Source organism: Bubalus bubalis, chromosome 10 (genome assembly GCF_019923935.1).
Source record: "Bubalus bubalis isolate 160015118507 breed Murrah chromosome 10, NDDB_SH_1, whole genome shotgun sequence".
In the NCBI taxonomy this organism is placed as follows: domain Eukaryota; kingdom Metazoa; phylum Chordata; class Mammalia; order Artiodactyla; family Bovidae; genus Bubalus; species Bubalus bubalis.
Window position 1 is genome coordinate 65,437,736 of NC_059166.1, and position 22,112 is coordinate 65,459,847.

The 22,112-nt window shown below is 45.2% G+C and overlaps 1 protein-coding gene across 5 annotated transcripts in view; it reads right to left on the reverse strand.

Moving 5' to 3' along the window:
* Window positions 1-22,112, reverse strand: part of FYN (FYN proto-oncogene, Src family tyrosine kinase) — a 212,549-nt gene that overhangs the window by 14,301 nt on the left and 176,136 nt on the right. For all 5 annotated transcript variants that reach the window (XM_006070086.3, XM_006070084.3, XM_025294726.2 and 2 more), the window contains 3 exons: window positions 19,773-19,952; window positions 17,993-18,069; window positions 17,755-17,908 (listed from right to left, as the gene is read on the reverse strand). In XM_006070086.3, the coding sequence (XP_006070148.1) occupies window positions 17,755-17,908; window positions 17,993-18,069; window positions 19,773-19,952 (411 nt within the window). The remainder of the gene's footprint in view (window positions 1-17,754; window positions 17,909-17,992; window positions 18,070-19,772; window positions 19,953-22,112) is intronic.

The window sequence follows — 22,112 nt, forward strand, 5'->3', positions numbered from 1 at the left end:
TGTAAATCATAATGTTACCCTCAAGAATCCTTTAGTATAAAAGACCATAGTCTCCTCTTACTGAGGTATATAAAAACCAGATCAAACCACCATGCATCTCCCAAGGGTGGAGACAATTTGCTGTAGCCCATGCATTATGTGGGACTTCCCAGGTGGTGCTAGTGGTAAAGAACCCGCCTACCAATGCAGGAGATGCAAGAGGCGCAGGTTCGATCCCTGGGTCAGGAAGATCCCCTGGAGGAGGAAATGGCAATCCACTCCAGTATTCTTGCCTGGGAAAATCCCACTGGACAGAGGAGCCTGGAGGGGCTACAGTCCATGGGGTTGCAAAAGAATCACATACGACTTAGCAAAACAGCAACTTCCCCACTACACTCTCCTTTTTCCTTCCACCCTTGCGCCTAATAGTAGCCACCTTTAATTCTGGGGAATGTTTTTCTTCTGCACTGTACCATCCCTTGCTTACCTCCCTGTCTTTCTCCTGTGAGCCAGACAGGGTGCTATCTACAATTTTTACAGAGTGGTTTTATGTCAATGACTATCTTATGAGTCTGATTTCTCAAGACCAAGAAGCAAATTTTGTGCCAAATCTTTTCTTGCAAATGTCTTCTGTTAAAAGAATCCTTTCTCCAATCAAAAAGGAAGGGTGGGGTCCACCCTGCTCCTTACAAAGCTAGATGTGTATACGGGGAATTAAAATTGATTCAGCAGCCTGTGCTCTCACACATTAGGCTTAGCAATTATAAAGCAGTTTCAGATATTTCACTGAACAGACTAAAAGGGAAACACAAGGAATTTTTATTACTGATGTAAACACAATTATATGTTTAAAGCATGTTAATTTTACTTAGGAATGCCTAAAAAAATCACACAAAGGCTGACAAAATCAGAAATTTTCATAGTATCTTCTAGGAAAAGCCATTATGTGCAAAACTGGCAAATGATTAAAATCTTTGAATTAGCATGGTTTTAATAACCAGAGGTATGATAAATTACAGCAATTAGATTTTTTGTTTTAAATACAGTACATGATAACATCTTCAGCAAATCTACCCTGGCATTTTCGGGCAATATAATTTTCCTCTCCATCTCTTCTATGCCCGTGTGAAATGAAATTAAAAAAAAAATCCTACTATTTCATTCTGTGGCATCTCATATTAACACAGGAGCAGAGAAATGATTCTCTAGTTTTTCTTCCCTTTTATGCATTGAGTTATTTTTAATTAGCTATGTTTCTCAAGCATAATTACTTATATCTTTGCTTAAGTGCTGCATGATTCCACACAAGGTCTGGTATTCTCTGAACAGTCATTCTGTTTTTAAAGTTTCTTTCAAAGCATTCTTCTCACACTTCCTATCCTCCAGCATTCTGTTCACGCAGCTTTGGACTCCGAGCCTCTGGGATTAATGTGATAGATTCTCTTCAGTGTCGAGAGCTGACTTTGCCCTGGACCAAACCTCAGCTGGAGTTCTCTTATTTCAGAGAATTAAAGGTATATTAAATTCATTCCTATTTAAACCAGCTCTCGAGCCAAATGGCTTGGAAATCTATGTCCGTCTCTGAAGCAAATGGAACATTTTTCTCCACTGTGCAGACACAAATCCTGTAAATAAAATGACGAGCAAAAGAAGCCTTTCTTCTCTTCTTGGAATCATTCCATGTTGCTCAAGATGTAAGTGTTGCTGAAAGTAAACTAGTTAAAATTGGGATAAAGTCATTTTGGATTTTCTGAGAGAAGATTTCATAATTTCAGATTTTTTAAAAAAGCAAATGCCAATATATCAGCCAGTTTCGGTAGTCTGCTTTATTGTTTTCTCATTATATCATCTACAACAACAATTATATAAACCTTCAAAAGAGAAGCCGAAACAAAGCCTGTAATGGATCTCTGATAAGAAACCTTTTGTAGGTATGTGCTCTGACTTACTAGTAGGAGCTTACTTACATACATTTATTTTGCATTAGTTTTCTTTCTAAGATAAGCAACGTATTTACATATAATATGTGTTGGAGGGGAAAAAATGAAGAATGCCTTTGTCTTTGTTTTGGTCTCAAAATAGCAGCTGCTCTGGACTTCTCTAAAGATAATTCACAGTTTCAAGGAAGACAGAAGGTTAAATTAGAGCAGAGAGAAACTGTTAGTGATCAAGTGAGGTTTCAGTGGAAAAGAATGAATCAACGCTCACTCTTCTATTCATCTTGTTACTTCAATTTCTCCTCGTTTTGGTCTCTTGCCTCCTCAGGGTACAGACGCAGGTCCACAGCAGGGAGAGTTCATGCCAGGCTTTGGCAGGGGTCTTTGAAAATGGCCCTGAGGTTGCACACTGCAAACCCCATCTATGAGAATGGGGTCCCTAAGGTTGCCATGGATACAACCCTGCTGGGGTTGGATGGGGTTGCTCCTTGGGTAAAGTTAGGAAAGCTCTGAAGTCTGGAAGGAAGGACCTCCTGGGTGTAAACGCTGCCTTTTCCTTCAAAATAGAGTTCTGCCCTCTCAGATTTTTTTCATAGGTATCATGGTAGGCATAAAGCCAAGACCAAGGTTCTAATTGGATGGATTTGTAGAAAAAAGGGGACTGTCAGGAGACCTATGCCACAACGAGCGTGATGCTGCCATGTAACTAGCTGATTCACTGTTCCTGGCATTCCCCTTTGGGACCAGGATTAGACACCAAGATAATGTCCTCTCCTCTGCACCTCGCTGGAGGAAATCAAGCAGCCGATGCAGGTATGACGATCTGTGTCAGTAATAACATGGGCTATGGGGGTCCCAGAAACTCTCAGTGTACTTGTTCAATGTTTGTGCTGTGTGTTTAGTTGCTCAGCTGTGTCCGACTCTTTGAGACCCCATGGACTGTAGCCTGCCAGGCTCCTCTGTCCATGATGGATTCTCCTGGCAAGCATAGTGGACTGGGTAGCCATTCCCTTCTCCAGGGGATCTTCCCAATCCAGGGATCGAACCTGTGTCTCCTGCAGTGGCAGGTGGGTTCTTTACCACTAGTGCCATCTAGAGAGCCCAGCATGGAGCCTACTTAGAGAAGGAGCTTCACAGATCTTCACAGAGTCATCTCTGGCCTCTGCTGCCTTATCACCATCCATACTGAGTTGACCTCACACTGGTAAATTTCCCTCTTCATCTTCACTACCTGCACTCCAGTCCCCACTGGCTCCCTGCCACTGGCCTCCTTCCGCAATCCCTTCCAGTTGTCTCCCCCCACAATCTGGCCCCTCCTCCCCACTCTCCAGCCTCCTGTAACCCTGGGCCTCCCCTCCTCTGCTCCCCCAGGTCCCCTCTGACTGTCCTTCCTGCTGCAGGGCCTTGGGTCAGGCTGTTTTCTTTGCTGCAAGTCCCACCCCACTCCTGCCCATGGCTAACTCCCACTCCTCCTTTGTTCCTGGCCTGAGTGTTTCTGGCTGGGGAGCCCTGGCCTGAGCACAAAGACTGGGGCAGGTTCCCTAGCTCTGTGCTGCCAGGGTGTCTGGTTCATTGTGGCTGTTACTACTCAAGTGCAGTGAACATGTGAGTTGTCAGAAAGTGCATTTCTCTCCATGGACAGAGACTGTCCTTGGGGGCTGGTACATGTCTTTGTGGACGGCCACCATGTGTGCAGTACTGAGCCCAGCGCCAGCTCTACAGAAGGCACTGGTTAAGGAGGTGCTGAATGAATGAGTAACTGGGCACTGATCAACCTGCTCAGCCTTCCCTTCCTGGTGGAACAACCGGGGTTCCTTATGGGGCTTATAATCAGTTCCCCCCTCTCTGGCGAGTCCTCGCCTTGTCCTCAGTGACCAGTGTCACTGTCTACCACCACCTGGATGCCCTTTGAAGGGTTTAACAACTGTCAACTACAGTAGAAAAGCATCTGTCACATGCTAAGGAAACAAAAACACGTGGAAAACCCAGATTTCTAGTCTCCAATGAAATGTGTTCAGAAACCTTTGGGTCAGAGTAAAGCTGTCTGAGGTGGCAGGAATCCTGGATTTGGCTCTCTGATGGGCCTAGGGCTACAGCTGGGAGGTTAGGTAGCCAGAGGCCTTGGAGCGATCACAGCAAAAGAAAGTAAAAAATCAGTTTTTCAATAGACTGGGATGGAAGGAGGTGACTGGATAGCAATCATTCAACCTCACTAGTCTTCAGAATATGGTTAATAACCATCCATGCTTTAAGTAAGAGAAAGGAGAGAGCTGTGGATTTATTCAGTTATCAAAGTTTATCTGCAAGACAACCAAAGACCCCATGCTTGCTGGACTAGTTTTGTTCTCTCTCTTCTGGAGTCTCCCATGTACCTGGCACGGTCTGTAGTGCTGGGGAGACCACAGTGAATGCAATCTCCTACTCTCAGGGGGCTTGCGGGTTAGCTTGGGAAGGACATAAAATAAACCAGTGACCTTTATATGTCAGACAGAGACAAGGGCCATAAAGAAGAATAAGATGGGCCATAAGGACAGACGCCATGGGGCGCTGCAGGTTACACTAAGGACTCTGGACTCCTGCTAGTGTGGTGGGGACCCACTGGGGGCCGTGAGCACTCCCCGACCCTTTCCTTGTCTTTAAAACACGTAAGTCACACATCATTACCTAGAGAATGATCTACGATGAGCCAGAACGTGAAAAGCGCTTCGACTTTTCAAAACTCTTGAAAAGCATCATGACATTTCAAGGCCCGTGGCTATTAGCCATCAACAATCAGGCTGACGACGTGTCTACCGTCACTTCTGTCATGCTTGCTTACCTCGTGGCTCTAGTCACATTTGTGCTGTTTTAGTACACTTTTCACATTTGAGTAATACGAATCACCTCAGGAACAGAGGAGTACAACCTGGCATATTCCAGCATTTGGTAAAGCTCAAACATTCCTATGAGGAATGAGCAATCTTTTCTAAGTTTCTTCTTCCCTGATGCTCTTCCTTTCTTTCTGGGCATTTCTCTTGTCTCTGCTGTAGGTTCCTCCTCAGTTTCCCTCTCTCTAAGTGTCTCAGAGGTCTCAGTGCTATAGACCCTTCTCTCTGCTCATTCCCTGGGGAAACACGCCTCTCTCAGGATTAACCCTGCCCAGCATTTCTGTGTGAACAGGGCGGGAAACACTGGAGAAACTTTGTCTCTCATCTGAAACCTTGGTTCCCGATTTGCAAATGTCTAAGGAACAAAGCCTCTAGGATGCCGCAACTTCATCTCAAATGTGGCAACTATGAATCTAAATTTATTTTTCATTAAATAATTTTACTATGAATAAGACAGTTTGTTATAAAAGAAGTTCCTGTAGCTGGGAAATTTTCCTAGATGGCTGACAAAGTTGATTCGTACTTTAATATTCTAGGAAGCAAACAGAGGCTCTTTTTTTTAGTATCCCTTTTCTGGGAATCAGACCCTACTCTGCCAGGCTTCAAGGTGAAAAAACTTTAAAGCTGGCTGAGACTTCTCCTTCTCCTTAAACCCACTATCTAACCCATCAATAAAACCTCTTGCTTCCCTCTCTGACAAGCCTCTCAAACTTTCCCTTTCCTGTTTAAGTTCTCTGCCAAAACTCGATTTAGGTCCTCATCCCTCTGTTTAGACCTCGAACCATGGTGCCCAGCCTTCAGCTCATTGTTTTTCCAATTAACAATTTTAAGCCTCAGCTTCATAATGTCCACACCAGCCTCCCCCACAACCACACAGTGGGTTCCCTACTGCATTAAGTCAAAATCTCCCACCCAGTTTCCTAGGACCTACATATCTATTCAACTTTGGTTCTTTCTGCCCCAAACCCATAGTTAAATCCAGTCTAGTTTGCTTTCCTGTAACCTGTACCCTGCACTTGGCATGATCATGAACTTGCCTCTCCTACATTAACATATTCTAAACGTTGTCTCTCCTCCTACCTGCTTAGCTAAAGCTTGCTCAGCTCCAGCCCCACCTGCTTCATCAAGTCATCTGTGACCACTCCAGTCTTCACTGAGCTCACCCATGCTCCTGGAGCCAGCGTGATAAACAAGTTTAGTCAAGCTTGACGTTAGAAGCTCCCACAACAGCTAAGCATATATTGAGTGCTTGGTAAGTGGCAAGCATCATGCTAAGTGCTTTACCCATATGAGGCAGATACCGATTACAGTCCTGTTCTACAGACAAGAAAACTGAACAGAGGTAAAACGATAGGCCAAAGGACGCACATAGATGGTGGAGCTGGGATTTGAACCAAGGGAGTCTGGCTCCAGAGCCCAAACACCCAACCACCACTGCCACATCCTGTTTCCAGTATGTCTCTCTCCTAGTTATTCTGCTTCTCCTTAAATAGAACGGAGATCGTTTGAGGCTGGAGCCCATGTTTTATGCTGCTCTTCCTTCACAGTACCTTGCCTAAGGCTGGTTAAACAGCAACTGCTCAATAAATGCTTTAATTGGTTAAAGGGTCAACCTAGCAATTTCTCCAACACTCTGATGGCCACAGAGATTCTCTTCCTTCACACAAATTTAATCAAACCAAACAAAAAACAATACACAATACAGCTGCGGAACGAATAATTCTTTTCACCCTTAGAGTTATAGGAATAAGAGCCTCCTCACTGTGCTCCAGGACAGTCTGACCGAAGGCTCTTGGTTTTTAAGTGGAAACAGGATGACCAGCTAAATTTCATTAGGTCAGGATGGCTCATCCCAACCTCCCAGGCCCTGATCAAGTGAATGAAGGTCCTTTCGGGCTAGGCAATCTGTTTCTTCCATCTTAAAAAGAAAGTTCTTACTTGATTTAGTTACAGTACTTTATGCATCTTGGTGCATTAAGGCCCTCGGTGGCGGCATTTCAGATGCTCAACTGAAGGCCGCAGGGACCTTCACTTTCCAGTCTGCCCCCTGCACTAAGGGTGTGAAAGTCGGCCAGAAAAGAGGGAGCAAATATTTTTTGTGACAACGCAAAGAGGCCCAGTTGTGGCCTGGGCTGGAGTGGTCATTTCTGGAAGGCTCAAGGCAGTCATTAGGGAAAGGGGCCCCAGAGTTAGGCAGACCTGGGCGTGCACACTGGTTTTGCCGGGTGACCATTTAAAAGCCTGCTAAGTACCAGTCTCCTTGTCTGTAAACTGGGATCTCACAAGGCTGTGATGAGAATTACAAATAATGCAAAGGGCTCAGCACAGCATCTGGCACCTCACAATATTTAAATAAATGCTAGCTAGTATCTTCCTTGGATCTTAATGCAAAGGCACTGAGTTGCATCAGGCCAGCCAAAGCTCTCCAAACTTCATGAGAGGGAAAGAGGATGAAGAAAAGCCCATACACTCAGCAGTCAATCACTGAGAACTCACTCAGCCTCCAGGAGTCCCCAGCACAGCCGGAGGCACTCCTGGGAAACCAAGCGGGAGCCACCTCCTGCCCTAGGACATTCCAGGCAGCTGGGGACAGAGCTCACAGGGAAACCCAACAGAGCTAATTGTGGCTCTGGCTTCAGGCAGAAGAGGGCTCAGGAGCAAGGGAAAGAGGACCCACACAGGGCGGCCACACGGGATGCAGTGATGGGACCCTCTATTCTTCTTGGAGCTCCAGGCAGGGACCAGGACAGGCCTGGGGGGGCCCAGCTCATATTACTAGCTCTTACTGGAGAGCTGGACTCTAAAGCCTTTTTTTTTTTTTTTTATAATGGTGACCAGGCCAATTCTATAGCCTTGAGAATATCCCCTCTGGCTAAAAACTTGGGCCTAGGTGGAGAAGGCAAAGCCAGTGGCAAATAAAAGCAGCCAAACCCTCCCTCCTGAGAATGCAAATGGTGCCCTAAAAGCATCTGTAAGGAAGAAAGGCATTTGTATCAACAACAGACACAGTTTTTCTGAACCAAATATCCATCCAGAACCCTCTTTAGTTATAAAGCAGTAAACTCTGCAAGCTATTATATCCAATATTAAATAATGTGAAGTACTTCAACTTTAAAGTTACCCTGGAGAATAAAAGAAAGCATGATCTATGCCAATAACAGGAAGCTGATTACATGGTTGGTAGGGCGTGGGGCAGGGCAGGGGGGGTGGTAACAAGGTGGGACCTGGACAGGATATCCTGTGAAAGAGGTAAAATCAAAGCTGATCTAACCTGGAACTTTGTGGTTATTCAAACAAAATGATGATTTCAAACCCAATAAAACATGCCCAAGCAAAATTTAAAATTTCCCAAACGTGTCTGGAGTAATACAACTGTGTGTTTCCCAGTTATTCCTGGTGACACATTCTGTTGTAATTTCTAGTTTAGGCTCGTAAGGTTTTTAGCACCATGTGTAAAAAACATAAAGGAAAAGTAAATGGTACAATGGCTGAGATGCTATTCTATTTGAAATGCATAACGGTCAGTGGGGCGTTAGAGAAGGAAGGAGGTGGGGAGAAGGGAGGAGTGCCATCCTCCCCAGGTTGTGGGTGGAGGAGGACCAAGTTTGGCGGAGGAAGACAAGAACCCAGGACCAGAGGCAGGGCCTGAACATGCTGTAAACATGATGGCTGCTTAGCCAGGCACTGAACCAAAGTCTGGTGTGGCTGAATCCAGGAAGGAATAGTCACGCTGAAAGGCATGAACAAAGTTCCAAGGGGAGCCCCAGGCCAAGGACCAGACAAGAAGGAGTAGAAAAATCCATTAGTGTGTATTAAAAGCCTAATCAGGACAACTAGAGGACAGCAGGGAGCAAGCCCAGCCACCTGGGAGGATGGTGGATGAGGCTGGAGGCAAGCCACCGGTCCTGGTGTTTTGCAGTCGAGGACGGATAGGAAGGCAAGTGAACTGTGGGAGGGCGGGAGTGCCTTATATGGAGGAGAACAGAAAGGAGCCAGTGACATTCTTCTACAAACCTATGGGGGAGCCAGAAGGGGAGGGAAGGACACTAGCCTTCCCCCATCACCTTTCTCCCAACGTTGACCAATGCCAACCCAGGAGAACTCTCAATGGCAACACAAAAGCAAAGGATGAAATTAACCAGCATCTCCTGAAATCATGCTGTTTGGTCCCCGTGCTCTCAGGGAGGAGATCTAAGATTCATCAGCAAGACTTTGCCTGGGACTTCCCTGGTGGTCCAGGGGTTAAGACTCTGTGCTTCCACTGCAGGGGGCACAGGTTCAATCCCTGGTTGGGGAACTAAGATCCTGCATGCCACCAGCATGGCCAAAAAACAAACAAACAAAGAGACTTGCCTGAAGTACTGAATGTGTGTGTATGTATGTGTGTGTGTGTGGGGGGGAGGTGGTTGGGACTTGTGGAAGCGATTATCTTGGGTGGAACTGAAGAAAGGAGGGCCCCTGCTTGCTGTTCTAGAACACCAGAATGTTGAATAACTCCAATGATCCTTCCAGCTTTCCAAGAACTACAAGGAAGGCAAAGGTAGGACCAAATCTCTGACTCACACTCTGGGTATGATGGAGACCGTATCTGTGGTCTTTTCTCCAGAACAAAAGGCAAGAAAGCTGTGGAACGGAAGCAATTGTATGCTGCCGTTCACGGTGGTGAGAATTCAGACTGAAGTCAAAACACACATCTGAAATTGAGCTCAACACAGACATCATCTCAAGAATCTGGTCAACCCTAGCAGGGGCAGTGGGCCTGGGTCAGTCTGACATCATGTCACAAAGCCTGCTAGGTGGTAAGGGACACTGGGGTTGGAGATACTGCTCAGAAACAGCTGGTGGTCATACCAAGGGTCTGGTTGGGAGTCAGGAAGAAACGGAAGGAAGAGAGGATGAATAGAAGACAATAACCACTTTGGGGTGCTTTTCCACACCACTCCCCCAGCCCCCGCCTGTGCCTTTGGGGAGACCAGCCCCGGGCTGCTGTGCACCCTCCTCCAAATCACTGGACAGCTTTCACGTGCACTGGCTGTCCCTGATTATCAGGATGATGCAAACGCAGGACTTCCTCTCAGCAAAGCAAGACAAGGAAGCCAAGTGACATTCTTGATGTTTGATGGCAGTCTGTAGTTCCTATTTACACACTTTAAAATCACAGAGGGTGACCATCTGCTTCCTTCTTGATGATTACTAAGGAACGTGGGTGCACAAACCAAGGACTTGCTCTGACCATTCAGAAACAACTGCCAAATTGCTCTGCTCAAGACAGCACAAAGGAGGGGGGGAGAGAGAGAGAGAGACCGACCCATATGGAATACAAAACGTGACCGCCCAGTGCAGAGAAGAGGAAAGATATTCAGACAAGCTGAGCTCTCAGGTGACTGGGGCTTACAGCAGGCCCATCTGTCCCCTCCCTTCTGCCCCCCAGGTGCAGAGTCAGGGAGCAGCCAGGCTATGGGGATGGAAGGAATGAATCCATGTCCTCCCAGCAAACAGTTTTAATTTTAAAAGAGACAGTGGGGGAGGTAGGGGTGAGTTTTCCTTTCCTTTTAGTCTCTGGCTTGCCCCGCGTCCCTTTTCCAAGGAAAATACGATCTGCCCCACCCATCAGCCTCTGTCGGGCAGCCTGACCGCTCGCCCCAGCGCTGAACCTGGCCCCGGGGCTCCGCGGTGGGTGCGCAGATAAACAAAGCGCCCTCTCGGAAAAGCCGGTGGTAGCCCAGCCGCCGGGGTCGGAATACAAATGAAGGCGCTCTCTGCCTGTGACGGAAGTGCACCAAACTCGGAATCTGGGAGGCTTGATTGGAACCAGGCTGGGCTCCGGCACGCAGCTCTCTCAGCAACAGCAGGAAGGAGGGCTGGGAGGGCCTGGCCGAGGGCAGGGAGTTCTGCGGGGAGAGCCTTGGGCTCTCAGCAGACACCCCCGGGACCCGCGACCCTGATCGAGGCCCAGCGGCACGGTCAGTTCAAACAAATGAGCTTCCTGCTCTGTGCTTAAAACAATAGCTGAGCTGGAAAGGGTTTGCTTTTTGTCAAAGGATGATTTGCTTCTCTAGCATGGGAAGAATTAGATTAAATTCAATAATTAAAAGGGTTTCCCCCCCCCCTCCTCCTCCCCTGACTTTTGCTGTTCAGGTCACAGCACACTGTGTGGGAATGGCAATGCTGTTGTTGACAGAGAACAAGAAACGCATGTGCCGGCGGGAGCAGGGAGGGCATCTCGCAGCGAGATCAGCCTTGATCTGCCTCCGGATTACAGGGGCCTCAGAAGAGGCTGATTAATAATTCTGCAGGAGCCCTTGAGCTGGAAAGCTGGCGTTCTGAGTCTGATAATCCCCAGTCGTGGCAGTACAAAGGAAGGACAGGAATTGAATTCACAGTTCTGAATGGTGAAATACAAAATCTGAAAGAAACAGGGATCTGCTTCTTCCTGACTGTGTTTGTCAACCTAGCTGCCTGCTTGTTTGTGTTAAATGGCTACTGTGCTTTTTGAATCCAAAATCTGATTATATTTAATTAGTACAGGCATCTGGGATTTCTAATACACAAAGAGTTATTAAAGTAACAAATCTATCTAAAATATGTTCTCCATGAAAGAATGTGTTAATTTATGCAGCAACAATTTTTTAACATGAAATAATTAACATGAAAACTGCAACAATTATGAATTCTTTGCAGTCTAATTTATATAGGAATTTTCCTCCAGATAATAATCTATTCAACCTAAACCCTCATTTGAATAGACGTATTTTTCTTCTATTTAATACATAAACCTAAACCTACAGCAGGTTTTATACAAAGTCCTAAATGCCCGTTTCCATACATTCCAAAGATCCAAAGATTAAATGGGGCTTTGACATTTGCTTTCTCAGCAATGATCCTGTCATTAACTTAGATCTTGAAAAACCCCAGAAAACCCCCAAACCCCGAATAAACCTAAAACACAGAGCAACTCTAAGTTCCCATCTTTGTGATGATTCAAATCAGGAGAAGAAAGGGTTAAATAGGCAGGTCCTTTTTGCGGGAGACCCTGATGGAGAGGGTAGGGAAAGACCAAGAGAGAGAGAGAGAGAGAGAGAGAGAGAGAGAGTGTGTCAGTGTGTGTGTGTGTGTGTCTGTGTGTGTAAGAGACTGGGCAGGGAAGGGAGAAAGAACGCTATAACACCCCAGAGGATCAACAGTAGTGATGTTACTATTGCTACTACTAGTAACTAAAATTATACAACTGTCAGCTCAGCATCTGCTTTGTGCTAAGTGTTTTCTGTATGTTCTCAGGGAAGCCATACAACAATTTTCTGATACAGATAACTATTACCATCCCTGTTTTTAGAGGAGGAAATAAAGGCTCAGAGAGGTTAAGTAATTCATCCAAGGCCTCACAACTCATTAGCAGTGTTGCTAATACTCACATCAGGATAACTTGATTTCATGGGTCATACTCTAAACCAATCCAGTCCCTGCCATCTTTGGAACACATATTTGCACATGCATGTGGGTGTGCACGTGCACACACGCATGCGCAATCATCAGTGACACTGCTGAGAATGTCCATCAGATGTTCAGACTTGACAAAATCAAAAATAATGGAGGTAGGGACAGTTCTCAACAGAGAAGGCAAATCTGAGAAAAAATGAAACTCTGCTGGAGAGGCTGGTGAGTAGACCACCAACTCCCAGCTGTGTGCAGAGGGGCCCTTGGGCATGCAGATAAACCAAATGGCACCTGCCCAGACCAATGGAATTGGCTGTAAAATAACGAAATATATTATTTTTCTTACAAGAAAAATTATCCTTTACTATTCCTTACTAGCTTTTTCCTTAAAAAGAATTTTTAGTTAAGAAAATAAAGACCTCTTTCAAGGCAAATGTACATCACACACAAAAAGTTCAGGTTATAAGAATGGTTTATATTTCACAACCCTCCAACAGCTTTTATAGAGAGCCCATTTAATTCTCACACTAATTATGTGAGGTAATTATTTTTATTATCTCCATTTTACGGATGCTAAAAAATGAGGCTCAGAAAGGTTAACTGATTTGCCTGGGGACACACCAACCTTGTAAGAGATAGCTAGTTCAAACTCGGGCTTCCTGACAGCCAGCCACAGCTTCCACAGCCTCACCATGCTGCCTTAGCGGCCTAAAGAGAAATAAAACACCTATACAACACAGTGCCTGTGTATTCTATCTTTAAAGATAAGGCCACAAAGCCTGCTGGGCAGTACAGGTCTGTCCTAAGACCAACAATTCCACTCCTAGAACTATACCCAGAAGATAGGAGGACGTGACCACTGCCATGGCAGCTAATTTCATAAAGTCTCCCAGTTAGAAATACTAGGAGAATGGATATGTGGATCTATGTGTAAATGGAATACTACTCAGCAAAGAAAAGGAAAGACCTACTGTTTTATGCAGCAACATGGATGAATCTCACAATGATGCAAAAGAAACTAGACACAAAAGACGGATACTGAATGATTTGTTTATACAAAGTTCAGTTACAGGGAAAAGGAATCTCTGGTGACAGAGGTAAAACAGGGGCTACTTTTGGGAGTGCTGACTGTCTAGAAGGGGATGAGGGGGTCTTTTAGGGGGCTGGCAATGTTTGTATCTTCATCTGTGGGCAATTTCAAGGGCACCCCCATATGTCAAAATTCCCTGAGTTGTACACTTCAGACTTATTCATTTTATTGTACATATATTATGACTCAAAAAAAAAAAAAAATGTGTCCACAAAAGCAAATCATTCTGATACGTAAGCCAGGTCTATCTGAGCTTGTTAGGTTTAAATCAGTATTAGTCAGCACTGAGCTTCCTAAAAGCTCAGGAAGAAACTTTTTTTCAAGAAAAATTTTTTCAAGAATTCTTGCATGACCTCTGGGGAACTGGTGGCAGGAGGGGCTGTGATCAGACCTCAAGGGAGGGTGCAGGCAGCATGGGGGTGAGAAGCCATGGGTGGCTGAGGGGTGGCGATGTGGGGAGGAGTGCTCAGAGGTGAGGGCACCCCCACTGACCTCTCTGGGCTTGGACATCAAACTCGGATGTACCGCCACAACTACCTCAAGCTCAACAAATCCCAAACCAAACCAAACTCACCCTTGTTCTTGGAAAAGAAAACCTTCTTCCTGACTCACTCACGCCTGTTGCTGGCAACTGCATCGTCATGACCACTCATATTTGACCACAGGGAATTAGCTTTGATCCCTCTCTCCCTTTCCCGGATGGTGGCTGAGCCTTTCCACGTGTCTGTGGCCAATCTGGAATTTGTTTATTCCCCAAGAACTTAGTCTTGTCCAGGACAGAAAAACAAGAGTCCTTTTTGTTTACCAGTTGCTACATGCCAGGTACTGTGCTAAACAATTTACATGTGCTGTTTCACTTAATCTTTGCAAAAATGAAAGCACAAAACAGGGAAAGTATGTTTCCACTTTACAGATAAGCAAGCAAAGGTGTGGAAAAGTTAGGTAATGTGCCCAAGGCCCCAGAGCTGGTGGGTGATAGGGGCGGGTTTCAGATCTCATCTGACTCCATGCTGGCAGCTTGCTCCGGTTCAGTCTTTGGCTTCTTTGGCTCAGGAGCTCCTATCAAAGCCCCTTCACTTTGAAGGGCACTCGAATAATGACGGTTGCCATTACTTGGAGATGCAGATTGGACAGAAGAGGACCTAACTGCTGTCACTGGGGGACATGCAGAGGTAAGAAAATGAGCGATACCAAATGATTGCTAGTTGCCTCCAGAATGCTACTGGCAGAGGACCACCCTCCCCAGCTCTGGGCCTGGTCTTGACCTTCTCCCTGATATGGGCTGCTGCTTACAATCCAGTAGGGCAGGCAGGGGAGGACAAAAGAACTCAGGAGCGGCTGTTTAACTCAGGTCCCAAATCCAGTTCTGCAGGTGCCTGGGGAAATGCCAGCTCATCCACCACATAGGAGGAGGGAGAGACATTTCAGCAAGCCCTTAGATGGGAACCTCACCACTGTGTTGAGAAACAACAGTCACCCACAGTCTGAAAATACCTGTGATCGGCACACGCTTCTCAACACTGCCCACACTTCCATAAACAAGATGTGGCCTGGCTGAGGCCTGTGGGGAACATAAAACCGGACTTGTAAATATTTTCAGGCACACGGAGCAGCTGTCTGGAAGAACTGACTAATTCCCTGCAGAAACTTCAGCATGAAGCATGCATGCCATCTGCAGAGCACGCCAGTGGATACACACTGGGCCCTTCCTGCCTCGTAAAGCGGCCTGGGCACAGGGCAGACCCCTAGAGGTGTTCTGTAAACAGCTGGGCTGATCTGGAGCTGGCAGATGAAGGTCTTCCAACTCCCCTTACATGCACTTTAGAAGGTGCCTCTTAAAAGCGCTTCTATAAAATAAAGGGGAAAAGGAGCTTATGACTAATCCTCTCAATTTTTTATTTTTCTCTTCTTTCAATCACTGTCCTGATGAGAGGCAGTCAGCATAGCATAAGAGGGTGGATTCGACAGGACCAGCCATGCCTGAATCCAAATCCTGCCTCTGCCCTTTGACTGGCTGTGTGACTTTGTTACTCAGCCTCTCTGAGCCTGTATCTATCTTTCCCACTCCACTCCTCACATTTGCCCGCTTGGATCTGGCACTGGGTAGGTTTCCCATAAACACCCCTGCTCCTTCTTTGTCCTCTGTTGCAACATTTCTTTTATTCTCCTGGTAAATCCCAGGGGCCCAGTCTTTGCTTTTTTCTCCCCAGTTTAATTCTCTAGTCTATAGGGTTGCAAAGAGTCAGACATAACTGAAGCGACTTAGCACACAGAAGATACTTGTAAAAGGGGAGAGAGAAGAAAAAAGAATTGGAAGAGGGAAGGGTGGAGTATTCTGTTTGGAAATTAAGGGTGTGAAGCTGATCCTCTGAAGGGCATCAGGACAACATCTGGGAAGGTGATGGAGGTGGAGAGGGCACCACCAGAAAGACAATCGGGAGGAAGGCAGGACGGGAGGGCTGGGGTTGAGGTCAGCCACACAGCCCTGTTCCACAGCAGCAGCACATTTTGAGGGGACTGCAGCGAGGGCTCCTGACGTGCCTTCCCCCAGACGCCAATCACCCAGGGCCACAGCATGGGCATCTCACCCCATGAACTAAACACCCAGCCCTGTCAACAGCACCCCTGCCAGCATGCTTGGGCTTCAGGCTCTGCAACGTTCTCATTTATTGATGACTCAAGGGTGCTAACGACAAATTCCAGGCAGTCCAGAGCCTGGGGGGGATGGGAGAAACAAATCCTGAACTGCTCCCTCCAGCCCCAAAACACTCACACACAGAAGGATGCTGACATGACTCACCCCTTCCTAAACCAAAGATTCATGTCTCTCAACCTTCACCCGCTCGCCTCTCCTTCTGGGTCTGTGAGCTGGGATCTGACAGGTTTGCCTCAGGGTAAACTCTCTCATTTAGGGCCAGATCTCAGACCCGAGGGCACTTCAGACCCGCTCAGCTCACCTTGACTCAAAATCGTGCCCACAGTCCTCTCTGGACTGCAGTGCCAATCAAAGCTGCCCACGTGCCTTTGATTAGTGATACGGCATACCATCTGGCCCTGCACTGTGTGTGTGTGTGTGCGTGCGCGCGTGTGCATATGCACATGTGCATGTGTGTGATGAATGGGCATGCTCAATGTGTCGGCCTTTGGCTCCAGGACAAGAACTGCCACATGTTGGGGAAATCCAAATAGCCGAGCTGTCTGACCGACATGTAATTTAGCCTTTGGACAGTATCTGTACGAGGCAGGGTCTTAGTTTAGCATTTTTTTCCCCTTATCACTTGAGACTGCCAAGAAGGATAAAAGGAGGGAAGAACTGGCATGAAATGAAAGAATTAGAAAAGAAGGCGAGAAAGAAGAACTGCAGAGCTAACCATTATAACCTCCAGGAGATAACACCGCCCTGTAACCTAGTCCAGTCATTGCTCAGCCTTGCTCAGAATGACTGGGCTTTGGTTAAGAACAACAATGAAGCTGACCCCCCTTCCTTCAGACATGTTATGTTCGCCATGAGGAGCCTATGTTCCGTTGCAAACTGCACACTTAATTCCACACATTTACCCTTTGACCACTGTGTAAAGTTCTGGAAGAAAGGAAGTAACCCTGGGAATTCCTTCTCCCCTATCTAGTACTCTAGAAGAACCTGAAAAGTTGTCCCCCTGGAGTGGCTGTTGGTTTGAGATGTATTTTATCCAGAGGCTGATTTCTATAAATCTTTTGAAAGGGTGGAATGGAGGGGGATGATTCAAGGAAGTGGAGCTTTTCGAGTGACTCTTGTTCTCTCCTGTTGGCCCTCTAGATCCCCTCTCTACCTGTCTTCTCCCTTCTCGGGGCCCATCTGGACTGTCAGTGGCTCCTCTGACTGCTAGCTCTAGTTGGGCTTGCCAGGAGACCGGTAGGAGGGCTAAAGAGTGAGCCTGGGCGTGACTTCCCCAGAGGCCTGTCTCAGCCAGCGGTGGTCTCCACGCACAGCTGCTCGTTCTTAGTTCTGGTGCTGTTACAAGCTCTGGGAGGCCGCATCACGCCCTGCTGGTTTTCTTAAACCCTGCCTGCGCTGTCGCAAATAACTCCTTTATTAAATTCTCCAATGAGAGTGCCTTCTGTTTTGGCTGAGACTCTGACGGAATGATGAGCGGCTGCCTGACTGCTCTCCTGGCCTTCCACACCCTCTCCTCGAAAGGCAGAGGGTCCAGAGCCTGGATGCAGGCACGAGGGTGGCACAAGCAAGGAGGACATCAGTGGACACTCGCGCATGAAAAAAGCAACATCTTATCCACCAACTGAACCCACTACAGTCTCCCATCTGCAGTGCGGTCAGATTCCTGCCAGATCAAGAAGGAAAAACCCAGCTGGAGAATGACATTCCGAATATCTTCTGGAGGAAGGGAGGGAAGGAGGAGGAAGGGCTGTGCAGGATGGGATCGCGAGCTTTCCTCATTCAAGTGCCCACCTTGTCTTGCCGTGTACTCATTGTCCTCGATCAACCTGGCCAATCCGAAGTCGGCGATCTTGCAAATTAGTCCATTCCCCACGAGGATGTTTGCTGACCGCAGGTCTCTGTGGATGTAATTCATGCGCTCGATGTACGCCATTCCCGCGGCAACCTGCGTAGACCGAGGAAGTGCGCATTACACGTGGCTCCACGTGTTCACTCGCTGGTAAATCTAAGGCATGAATCGAGGGCCTACCTGTGCTGCCATGTCCACGAGGTTTGGTAATTTCAGAGCCCTTCCTTCCCCATCTTTCAAGAAATCGAGTAAACTTCCTATGAACAAAACATAAAGTCATTTTGATTTCCTCCGAAAGGTCAAAATTCCCAATGAAGGGCTGTATTTGGTTTTCTTATTAGAAGGAATGAGGTAATCAGATGAAATGATTCACACATAAAAACTGGGCAGAAAAAAACAACTATGCACTGGAGGCTGCAGTTTTACTTTTTAAAAGTAAACAGTGGTGACTCCAATACTAAGGGCAACAAACATGGGATGAAGCTAGAAGAAATGGGGCTTCATGTCATAAGCAGCAGCCTTAGATGAGATTAAAGGCTGCACCACTTCACTCTCATTCCCGAATTCCCGATCAGTCCCGCTCAGGAGTGATGTGGAGAAACAGCGCCTAGCTCAGTGGTTCCCAGTACATGGTCCCGGACCAGCAAGAACGGCAACCCCTGGGGAACCAGTTGGAAACACAAACTCTCAGAACCCATCCCACATCTACAGAATCGACTTTTGGCCCAGAGACTTATATTTTGAGAAGCCCATTAGATCAGTGGTTCCCAGTCTTTTTGGTACCAGGGACAAGCTTCTTTAAAGACAATGTTTCCATGGACTTGGGGGTGGTGGATGCTTTAGGGATGATTCAAGCACATCCCATTTATTGTGTACTTTATTTCTGTTATTATCATATCAGTTCCACCTCAGATCATCAGGCATTAGCTCTCAAAGGTTGGGGACCCCTGTATTAGGTGATTCCAACATATAGTAAAGTGTACAATCAGTGGCTCAGCTTATTGACAGATTTTTAAATCAAGAAAAGGGTATCTGAGGAATACAGGGTTGGGGTAGGTGGCTCCCCACATTAGATCATGGCCAATCAGGCCTTGAAAGATACCTGAAACCAAAGGCTGCAGCTTCAGAGCCAGTGTGATGACTCCGCCTAAGGAGCTCAGAATGAACACTGGGGCTGAAGCAATCATGGGCAGAGGCTGGAGGTTCATGTGATCACTGGTATTTTTTTTCATGCTTTAATCACAAAGTTATTTACCAAATAACCAAATACAAAGGACAAACAATCTGCCAGGGAATAATTCCAAATATATTTTAATAGAAAGTACATGGAAAGGGAAAAATTGTACTGGTGTCATCTGATGTACAATGCGTTGCCTTTTAAGGCTGTTTCTTGTTTGGTTCATCTATTTTTCCAAAACAAAGTGATCTGTGGTCTTATCCCCAACAATATTGCTTTGATTAGAAAGACAAAGAGAGAGAGAAAAAGAATGAGAATATAATGTGCTCTTTAAAAGCATGTCTTTCTACATCAGATGTTTAAGAAGAGAGCAAACTTTTATAGCCCTCTGTATCAATGGCAACCCACTCCAGTATTCTTGCCTGGAGAAGCCCATGGACAGAGGAGCCTGGTGGGCTACAATCCATGGGGTTGCAAAGAGTCAGACACGACTACACATGCATGCACTGATCACTCCGATACTAAAAATGAATTATTCAGTTATGGAGAGGAGCTGGAAATCCTGACATGTGCAAAAGCATGCAAAGGAATCTGGGGGTCAAACTCAAGGTCACTGTCTGTTCGTACAATGTTTTTGCCAGTGAGCACATAGTTTGTGCTTCCTGACAAAGAATGCTTGACTCATGGAGGAAGGAGGGAAAAAGCAGGCAGGCAGCTCCATTCCCCTCCCTGAGACAAGCCTGCAGGTCCCTGTGAGGGGGAGCCCGAGAGGCCCAGTCCAACCTTTATTCATATACTCGGTGACGATGTAGATGGGCTCCTCGGACACCACGGCGTATAGCTGGACCAGTTTGTCGTGCTTCAACTTCTTCATGATCTGCGCCTCCTCAAGGAATGATTCAGGGGACATTGTGCCTGGTTTAAGAGTCTTTATGGCTACTTTTGTGTTTCCATTCCAGGTACCTGCAGACACCCCACAAGATTAAGTCAAACCAAGGATCCTCTTTGGATGGGAAAAAAACTTTTTTAATGAATAGCTATTTGTATAAAGTTAGATTTTACATTTAAAGAAAACTTAATAGAGTTTTGCTGCTGTTGTTGTTGAACAAAGACAATCAAATGCAAGGACTCTGTCAAGTATTTTCAACAGGAAAAAATGTGTTTACTTACAGGCTATATCATGGTTTACAATTCTTTAAAAATTTTTCGTATTTTGATATATATCACTTTCCTTTTCTGGTTCAGCCACGTGATCACAAATTTGTATCAAAAGCTCTGGATACTTCATTTTTTTTCCCTTCTAGTAGTTTTTGAGATATGATTGACATATGGCACTGTATCAGTTTAAGTTGTAAAGCATAATGATTTAATTTACATACATCATGGAGTGACTATTACAGTTAAGTCTAGTGAAATCCATCATCTTAGATAGATACAAAATTAAATACAAATAAATTTTTTTCTTGTGATGAGAACTCTTGGGATTTATCCCCTAAACAATTTTCATAGATAATATACAGGATGTTAATTATATTTACTTATCATATAGTACACTAGATCACTAGTACTTTCTGGATACTTCTTTATAAGGATGAGTGTCTAGGGGTTAGAACAGGACTGGCCTTCAATGGCCATCCAATAGCCGTCCCTTAGACAGGAGGATGAACATGGAACAAATGACATTAAGTCCTATTTTCTGGGGTGTGCCATTTTAAAATATATAACATCACACTAAGGAAGTTTGGAAATTACCTCTAGACTTTCAGTTGTCAGCCAGGGATGAGCTACTTGACTGAGTCCTTGAGAAGTTGAGCTAAATGTGCTGAGAAGTATTGGCAAGAAGCTCTTGGTCCACTTGCCAATACTTCAACCAGGAAAAGAAAATTCCTCAAGTTTACTGATGGTCAGCCACAAGAACAATGATTTCTACTAGACTGGAAAAATTAAACAGCAGCTAAGAGGGAAAAGAAATATTTAAAGCTTCACACATGTAAAATAATCTAGGAGTTTCAGAGGCGGGCCTGGTTTATGATCCTCATCATTTACCTCATCTGTAAAATATAGAAATGGAACTGGATTATCTTTCCAGTCTCTTTTAGCACCAAAATTAAAAAAAACCCCACTAAATCCTATATGTATCCATTATTGGTCCTATGACTTTGAATTAAAACTATAAGGTAAACGGAAAAATCTACTAAGATTATATCGTTTTCTATTTGGAAAAGAAGGCTGGTTTAAATTAACTTTATACTTAATATAATTAATCCTAGAACTAAAAAATTCTATAAATTGCAACAAGTCTTGTTACCCTTGTTACCCTTGTTATAAAACATGGTTCATATAATCACAACATGCAACCTATAAAAATGTAAATTATCAAAGGATAAGTGGCTTAAAAAAAGAGTTCATTGAAATCTTATAGAAAACTGACCATTAAACATAAATGGGAAATCTGACAATTAGTAAGTGGTCTGTGTGAGTGTTTTAGCACCCCTGAAATTTTAACAGTGAGATCATCCTCTCTAATATCACCTGGTTACCTAGATAACTTTCCATCCTGATCCTGAACTACCTCAACATGGTGTTTCACATTCAGGGGAAAACATAACAGCATGTGTAATGATTTAAAATTGGTAACTATAATGTTTGAAAATAAATTCTTGTAGAGTTTAATTTTTCCTGATTTCATGAATGACTGTATTGAAATCCTTAGGACTCACAAATCTAATTATAAATTGGGTGGATAAGGGAGTGTAAGGCCATATAAATACAACATGAGAGTTAGATTCCAGATAGAGACAGATACAATAAGTTGACTCAGAAAGTGATTATATTAATAATGATATACTTACTATAATGCATATGCATACACTCATCCATGTGTATAACTGAGGGGGTGTGTGTGTGTCTCTCTCTCCCTCTCTCTATATGTAGTACTTACTAGTTGTCAAGTTCCACTCTAAGTGCTTTAACTGCATTAAATCTTTTAATGCAGATCACACCTAAGTACCTACACCCACACAAATCAACAGGTACCAACCTAAGCTTTTGCTTTTAAATAATGTTGCTTTTAACTGAATCTAAGAAAGTAAGAAGCAGGATTCCATAAGCAGCAACATGACC